The sequence below is a fragment of the Stylophora pistillata genome, chromosome 1, assembly GCF_964205215.1.
Source record: "Stylophora pistillata chromosome 1, jaStyPist1.2, whole genome shotgun sequence".
Taxonomy (NCBI): domain Eukaryota; kingdom Metazoa; phylum Cnidaria; class Anthozoa; order Scleractinia; family Pocilloporidae; genus Stylophora; species Stylophora pistillata.
In genome coordinates this window covers 2,835,001-2,843,827 of record NC_142519.1, presented here as the reverse complement: position 1 = coordinate 2,843,827, position 8,827 = coordinate 2,835,001, and the positions used below count along the sequence as shown (strand labels likewise).

The 8,827-nt window shown below is 42.2% G+C and overlaps 1 protein-coding gene across 2 annotated transcripts; it reads right to left on the bottom strand.

Moving 5' to 3' along the window:
- Positions 1-3,649: 3,649 nt before the first annotated feature.
- Positions 3,650-8,627, bottom strand: LOC148740819 (uncharacterized). Of its 2 annotated transcripts, XM_088730873.1 has the most exons (2): positions 5,595-8,627; positions 3,650-4,862 (listed from the first exon to the last, which is right to left on the bottom strand). In XM_088730873.1, exons 1-2 carry the CDS (start codon positions 8,625-8,627, stop codon positions 4,047-4,049), a joined length of 3,849 nt encoding a protein of 1,282 aa, XP_088586999.1. In that variant the 3' UTR covers positions 3,650-4,046. The 2 variants fall into 2 exon arrangements, with proteins under 2 accessions (XP_088586999.1, XP_088586991.1); XM_088730865.1 differs by having other exon boundaries at positions 3,650-8,627.
- Positions 8,628-8,827: the final 200 nt, after the last annotated feature.

The window sequence follows — 8,827 nt, the reverse complement described above, 5'->3', positions numbered from 1 at the left end:
TGTGCATTAAGCAATTACACAGTTTTAGTTACAGTAATACTGATTTGTCTTCATAATTCTTTATTTCGAATTCAGTTTGTATTTCAGGCTTTTGACAACTTAATTCCACTGACTTCATTTTAATCTTTAAATATTTACATTTATAGCTAAAATATCGTTTTCATACTTAAATAATTTTTATGATTATTGTTTGTTGTCATTAGCAGTTACTGTTACAGTTGCAGTTGAAAGTTAGCTGACATACAGAGTAAATAAAAAATGTTTTTTTCTAGTGTCTAGTTTTGTAGATTTAGTGAAAATTTGATTGCCAATCGATATAACAAGGTTTACATACCGTCAATAAATATTTCTTTATTTAGTGTTGCAAGGAACGTTTCAATATTTCTTGAATTGTTAAGAGCTTTTGATGGTTTTGATAGCTTTGTAATTCCTAACATCTCGATGTGAAAAATACATACCCCTTAGACCTCCGATATGAAGAGTGTGTGTGTGTGTGTGTGTGTGTGTGTGTGTTTGTCTTTTTGTTTGTGTTTGTGAGTGAGTATGTGTGTGTGTGTGTGTGTGTGTGTGTGTGTATAATTTGGTTATATCAACTATTCGTTGAAATTGTAAATTGGCCATCGTAATGAATAAAAAGGCTGACGTTTCGAGCGTTAGCCCTTCGTCATAGCGAATAGAGGAATTTTGGGTTGTAGGTGGGTTTCTATGTAGAAGCCGTGGTACGCATTGGTGGGAACATGGCAAAGAGAAAAACACGAATAAATTAGTGGAATGAAAAGCGTTCGTTGATACTGTGGGATTAAGAGTGCCGATTTGAAAGATTAACTTTTGTTCAAGAGTTTTGCGGCTTTTCGTGTTGCCTAAATGTAAGGAAAGACTGCAGATTGCCATATGTTGTTCAGAACGATTAGGTAAATTAAAGTGTCTAGCGACTGGTCTTGATGCGTCCTTGTCAAAACACTGAATGCGTGTAATATCGTGCCACTGCATTTTGAAGGGAAATTGAATAGTCATCTACTAGAAACATGAGCATCTGGCCCCAGATATCACTACTGACCACTAACAACTAGACAACGTTAAGCCCATCCGATATGGATGATCAGTCTAATTAAGAGGAAGGCATGGTCCCTTACAGATAATACGATGAGCTTTTATTGAGCCGTTTAGATCAGATAGCAGTAAATGTGAGAGAACGAGTAAGTGCAACATCCCTTTGAAATAATTGCTTAACAGTTTAAAAATCGTATTTCGGATGCGTGAAACACTAATTTATCTTAACCTCCTCAAAGATCGTCTCGTATGACAAATAACGATTGAAAGTTAAACACTGGTGCTTGAGTATTTTAATACTTGAGTTCCTTAAAAGGTACTCGGTCAAGTATTAGGCTCACTTATGATGTCATCGGAATGTTCCAGCGTAACACAGTTTAGTCGCCGCTGATTGTAATAACAACGGAATTCCAACCTTGCTCTAAAGAAATTAACCTAACACCCACGTTGTCAATATCATAAGACAATTTTGCTACGGGAATTGTTACAGTGACGATAACTCGCAAGAATGCGGCGCAAAGATGATTGCGAAACACATCCAGCATTTAGGGTTCATGAATGTCTTTCATAAAATAATGCAAAAAAGTATGGTTATCTCCTTAAAGATGAATATCACATGATTTCTTAATTGAAACGGCAAAGATACAGAATTCTACAAGTCCTTATCTTTTTCATACAATCATAATTGGACCGTCGCATTTCTCTTAAGGGTTACTGAGGTTTCACTGAAGAATTGTGCAAGCTTTGAAGTTTGAATAAGCTCTGCTAGCTATGTTCTAAAAGCGGATGGCTGTTGTATAATTTCATTAGTGAATACAAATAACGGATCATTTCGTCTTTGATTTATTCCCTATTCAAGACTACACTTGATCGCCTGACCTTGAAAATCGGTTTGTATTTTATGTAATTAATTCCAGGTTCGACAGGATCAATGAGGTGTGGAAATAAACCGTTTAGCTTTAATAAGCTCCACAGCGAGACAGATAGAACATCACTACCTCTGTTATCCTCTCCTCTTTGAAAAGTGTTTCTATGCCCCAATGCACAATCACTTTGATGATTTGGAAGGTGTAAATGGCAATTGCATCAGTATTAGTTACAAAATCGAATCATTTGTCTTGGATGAAAGTCAAATAGGATTACTTAGTGGTACTTCCGACTACGGCGTGCCAAAAAACTTTACTTAAGCCATTGCAAGTTGCGTTTTACAATCCAGTCTCTGCGAAACAAACAAACGAGTGGATCCTGACGGACTTCATTAAATTTGAAACGGACGTACACAATTTTGTGAAAAATGCGAACATATACAAAGACTGCGCGACACGACTTCGGCACCTCCGGAAGCAATGCTAAATGATTAATGACAGTTATAGGAAACGAAATTTGCATTACGCGAGTACCTAAAGAAAGGTGAAGGTGAATGATAATGACTGTGAGTAACATAAAAAAGTGGATTCCTTTCACTGTACGCGCTCGTTATTTTAAATGTCAAACGTAAGTATTAACAAATATACATCAAACGCATCTGAGCCATCGGGGTCGATCGTAAAAACGCCACAGACTGTTTGACCTCCTTGTTGCAACTCAGCGCAGTTCTTAGCTATTGAGGAAAGTTGGCAGAAAAATCAATACATGAACATGAAATTCTTGTCTTTTTTAATTGAATCGAAAATGACTTAAATCTTCCCATATTGCCTATGCATCCATAAGTGTCAAAGGAAGAAGACGAAAGCAGAATAAAAGAAATTTAAGAAAGAAAAATCAATGGGATAGACTTAATAATGACAAGCACATAACATGTTTCAACCAACGATCAGTTGATCAATATAAAGCGAATGCGGATGACTTCAAAAGAGGTCAAATGCACGAGAAACAGACTTACAATCTCGCTTTCGTCCAAGAGTCATAGAAACCTAGTTTTAACTCAGGAAACATAACGCGAAGTATTATTGTTTTAAGTGGGGTCCTCTTTGACGAAAAAACTAATTAGGATTTAAAGGTTGCAGATTTATATGAAAGTTCAGAATCCTACCTGTCTCGGAATTTCTGTTTCCTTGAAAGATGATATCTATGTCACCTTAAGTGTTATTTTTGTGCTCTGTAGGGGCTGCGCGAGTTAAAGATAAAACTTCAATCGTCATCAAAAACGCCACACTGAGCAGAGAAGTAGAACTTTGTAAAGCAGGCATGATGGTATGGAACATCTTTCTCTGGCTTGAAATCTACAGTGGCTTGCGTTGTAGCACAGTCTTAGACTGAAGAAATTTCAACTGCTCAACCTTGAATTTATACTTATCCGATTGCCTAGCAACCATTATTTCTACTATTGGGAAGCTTATTTTATTACATACACTTCAATTGGAGTACGTAAATCAGGCGTAATACCGAAGATGCGAGAAAGGAGTTTTCTGTTCTTTGGGAATTACCGTATTACAAATGATTCTGTCAATGGGGATTTATAAGTGATGAAATTGCAAAATTTTCATGGGCAACCGAAACCTCATACTCCTTAAAAAGAGTGAAGCGCTCCATCAGAATCATTCCTCAATTGTCCGAGATTACTCCCGATGCTGGTTCACAATCAAATGAGGACTGTATATTTCCAAGCTATAAAATGCGTTTATTCGTAGATTCACAGTTCTTTACAATTCCGTTCCGTTCTGATACGTTCTAATTCGTTCTACCTTAACCTCTTACAACAATGTCTTATATACACAAGGAAATACAAGAATGTTGCGGTTGTAACCGCTAAACTTAGTCTTAACTAGTTACAAGCTTTCTTTGTTTGTTATAATCAAGTACGTGATCTACTTTTAGCCCATATGTGCTACATGCAAATGTCACGCGCAATGTGTGACATTACCGCGAGAATTAACGTTGCGTGATACAAAGATTAAAATAAACTATTATTATCGGACACACTCCCCCCCTTGACCTGTCAGGGTCAAGCACAATTTGGTAATCACAGTCAGTCGCACTAATGAAAATATAGCCGATTAGTGATCGAGCATGACTCGTGTTCTCCAACGCGAATCCAGTGCAGCTGCCCGCCGTGGGACTTCCTTCCCCGAAGGGGTTTGTTTGACTGCATTTCCCACCGGGTTTATGTTACCCTCATCAGATTCTCTCGTCACACTACACACCTCTAAAGGATACAATTTCTGCACGGCTCTGTTGACAAAGATGGGTTTTCCCTTAGTGATTAGTTTCAATTTAGCACCTCTTACCTCGCCATCTTTGCCTGCAATCAGCTCTAAAACCTTCCCCATTTTCCAGTTACTCCTCTTCACATTGTCTTCGTGCACTAAGACCACTTCACCTTCACTTACATCGCTTCGACCTTCCTTTTTACCACGGTGATGCTCTCTCAAATCTGTGAGATATTCCTTTCTCCACCGATTCCAAAAATGAATCCTCAACCTTGCGAGGTACCTGAACCTTCTGAGAATGCCTGTCTCACTCTCCTCTTCATCGTTTCTCGCCTCCTCCGGCAAACTTAGCAACCGACGTCCATATATCAGGTGAGATGGTGTGAGCATTTCAGCTCCAACTTCGTCATATTCATACGTCAGGGGACGTGAATTCAAGGTTGCTTCTACTTCGGTCAAGACAGTCAATAATTCGTCTGCATTCAGCTTCGCATTTCCAAGAACCTTTCTGAGGCAACGTTTCGCTGTTCCAACCATTCGTTCGTAGAATCCGCCCCACCAAGGAGCCCGTTCCAAAATAAATTTCCAGTCTATTCGATTGCTCTCTAAGTGTGCCCTCACCTCTTCGTTGTCATACAATCGCTTTATCACCTTCGCGGATGCCTTGAAAGTCTTGGCATTATCTGAAATGATTAAAGATGGAACCCCTCTCCTCGCGACAAATTTTCGTAAGCAACGTACAAACGTAGTCGCCGTAAGGTCAGCAACCAAGTCTAAATGAACCGCTCTCGTTACACAGCAAGTGAACAATGCTAAATAACACTTCGCCATTTCTCCTGTCTGGGACTTGACGAACAACGGACCAGCAAAATCTATACCTACCTTCGAAAACGGTGTGGACTCTCTAACTCTGAAGTCTGGCAGTGCTGCTACAGGTGGGGATTTAAAGGGTTTTCCCTGCGCCTTCTTGCAAGTCACGCACTCCTTCAAAACCTTCTTTACAGCCTGCCTACCCTTCGGCACCCAAAACCGCGACCTCAGCTCTCCAAGTGTTGCCCGTATTCCACTGTGCTGCGTCCTTCGATGACATTCCTCGATCATTAGTTTCGTCAGCTTGTGGTCCCTTGGAATGATAATGGGTTGTTGTGACTCTGGCTCCAAATCCGAATTTTCCAATCTGCCCTTGCATCTCAAGAGTCCACCATGGTCCATCAATTTCAGCTTTGTGGCTAAATCCTCGTAGTTTCTGTTACTCTTAAGTTCATCTTGGGAGGACTTTATCCAAATTCGCTCTGCCTCTGCTATCTCACTCCCACACAGCATACCCTCTCTCTTCTCGGTATCATTTCTAATGCATTGCAAATTAAAAAGAAAACGCTTTACCCATGCGGTTACCCTTAACAACCTCCCGAGTCGGCTAAACGCATTGATTTCAATAACATTCGAGATTCCGAACTTGCTTGTCACGCCAGTCACTGTCACGGTCATCTTCTTTTCTTCATCAATGCTCTGTGGAGTTTCGCAGATCTGTGCCACTGGCCATTCTTCCTTTGGTCCGGACAACCAGGCTGGACCTCTCCACCACAACTTATTTTCCTTCAGCCTGGACGCCAGTTCACCCCTTGAGCCAACGTCAGCAGGATTCTGCTCTCCTGGACAATGCGCCCAGTCTTCCTTTCGCGTTATCCTCAGGATCTCGTTTACTCGCTGGCGCACAAACTGCTTCCACTCACCCCTGTTGTTGATCCACCAGAGCGCTGTCTTACTATCTAGCCACATTCGCGAACCCTTGATCTCTACTTCTTCTTTCAGAGCATTCTGTACAGTCTCCATGAGCTTCGCCAACACTCTCCCTGACATCAATTCTAGTCTCGGTATCGTTTGCGTTTTTAGTGGAGCAACTCTGGTCTTGGAAGTCAGCAACGTTACGGTGAAAGCCCCATATGCCTCACACACGAAGTAAACCACGGCACAATAAGCCTTTTTGCTAGCGTCAGCAAATCCATGCAAGGAACAATTAATCTGGCCCTGGGGGACTCTATAAACACATCTAGGCACGGAGATTTCGTTTACGCCCTTGAGGTCGTCGATCCAGCTAACCCAGCGTTTTTTCTCCTCGTCCTTCAACTCTTCATCCCACTCAACCTTGTTTGAACACAACTCTTGGAACAAGACCTTCACACTGACAAGTATGGGACTTATGATGCCAAGGGGGTCATACATACCTGCTGCAATTTTCAGAATGCTTCTTTTCGTAATAGCCAACCCGTCTGCCTTTTTTGCCAGCGCAAATAATTCAAAATTAAACAAATCCTCGTTACAATTCCACGATAACCCGAGAACCTTTTCGTTTGTCGTTCCCTCTTTTCTCCCCAGCATTTCCTTTGCATAACTTTCGTCGGCGCTCTTAATTTCATTGTTTACATTGGACTCGTCACGCAATTCGCACTGTCGTATTTTCTCTCTCAATTCTTCGCTATTTGTCAACCACTTCCTCAGTTTGAAACCACCAAGCGCGAGCCTTGTCTTCGCCTTGTCATGCAATTCACTGGCGTCTTGGGTGGTCTTGTCACCGGTAACGAGATCGTCAACGTAAAAGCTCCTCTTCATTACACGCACGAACTCTGGGTCGATTTCGGTAAATGCGTCCAAATGGTACTGGAGGGTAGCATTCAGCAAGAAGGGTGAACAATTTACCCCGAAAACAACCCGACAGAACCTGTAAACCACCGGGTCTACTTGTTCACTTTCGACATTGTTTACCCAAAGAAATCTTAAGCAATCCCGGTCACGCAATTTGACCTCAACATTTAGAAAGGCCTTTTCAATGTCGCCGACTAACGCAACGCGCTTTTCCCTGAATCTAATCAAAATATCATATAACAATGGCGACAAAGTGGGTCCCACATGTAAACAATCATTCAACGACACACCCCCTTTGCCTTCCTTTGAAGATGCGTCATAAACCACGCGAACCTTTGTTGTTTTGGCTTCATTCCGAATAACTGCGTGGTGTGGCAGATAATGGACTTTGTCAGGCGCTTCTAATTCCGGTACCCTTTCAATAATACCAACTTCCGCTTGTTCTTTGATAATTTCGTCATATGCTTTCAAATTCTCCGGTACGTTTTTCAACCTTTCGATCTGGCCCTTTAGACGCTTCACACTGTTTCGGTAGTTGTTAGGTAAAGGCCCATGTCCCTCTTTCCATGGAAGGCCAACTTCGTATCTTTTCCCGTTAAACGAAATGGCATCTTTCAACGCTTCGTGGACCTCGTTTTCCTCCCTTATTCCTAGGGTTTCGAAATCCCACAATTTCCGAGCGCTATCCTGTAATTCTTGATTCAAAACGTGACCAACGAGATTAACGCTAATTTGCGTGTCATCGCGAAATCCCTTTAGTGGACCCGACAACACCCATCCCAAGCAGGTTTCCACGGCCACGGGTTGATCAACCTCCCCCCTTATGGTTCTCCCCTTTTGGAAACACCACAGATAATCTGCCCCGATCAGTACATCGACCCCAAGAATCTCCTCGTCACGATTGACATCCGAAAACCAAAGCCCTTGCAAATGTGGGTATTCAGTTTTCCTAATCTCGATGTGCTCTTTGCTGATTTGCGCAATGGTGGGGACCTCATACGCCTCGATTTTAATTCCATTCCCCCCCCGGAAAGGAAACACTTGTAGATCATAAACTCCCTTCAATCCGCTATCCTTCGTTTGCTGTCCAAACGTGCTAATTTCGATCCATTCCTTTCCTTTTTCTGATAACCCCGCTGATTGAACCGCTTTAGTTGTTATGAACGATCGATGGCTGCCAGCGTCAAACAACACTCGTACTCTCAAATTCCTTTTGTCACCCTTAATAACCGCTTGCGCGGTTTGTAGGGCGACCCTTCCCACGGTTCCCACGTGAAGAGTGGGGCTGGTGCCCGCTTGCTTATTCTGTAGCGCATCGCTCCCCCCGGTTCCCATAGTGTGGGCGAGCAAAGCATTACCGGCATTGTTGGAATTCAGTGAGTCATTACAATCACCATTGTGGGTGCGACTGAATTGATCCCTATTCGCGCTACCGCCCTTATAACAAATAGAAACGTGATGTTTCCCCTTACAAATACTACAAATTATCTTAGAATTACAATCACGAGAAATATGGCCCTTTCGCGCACAAATAAAACATCTACCGTACTTACGTAACAAAAGCCTCCTGTCCTCTACTGATGTAACATTGTCGCAATCCTGGTGGGCATGTCCGCCCTTACAATACGCACAAAAATCGTTCATTTTTGCTAGCAGAGCGCTAGCAGTGTTCAGTTCTTTTTCCTTGTCTCTTCGTGTGTTCTGGTTCCTTTCCTGCTTGTTCATCGCACAATGTTCCTCTCTAAGTTCCAGTTCGCTTATCAGTTCCTTTAATAAGTCGTCCATTTTCCATTCTGTGTGGTTCTTTCCTCTGGTGATTTGAAGTCTCACCACTTCCGGCAATTTGCCAACAATGGATGGCACAGCAATTCCTTCGTACGTGCTGGCATCGATGCCCAATGCTTTCAGGCCGCGATGGTGAATTTCGATTTGGTCGTAAAGTCTACGAAGGCCTGCCGTGTCCCTGCCGCTGAAAACTGCCGCGA

Excerpts from the sequence above, each read along its gene's own strand:
- LOC148740819 (XM_088730865.1), bottom strand. The coding sequence starts at position 8,627 with ATGGACGACTTATTAAAGGAACTGATAAGCGAACTGGAACTTAGAGAG.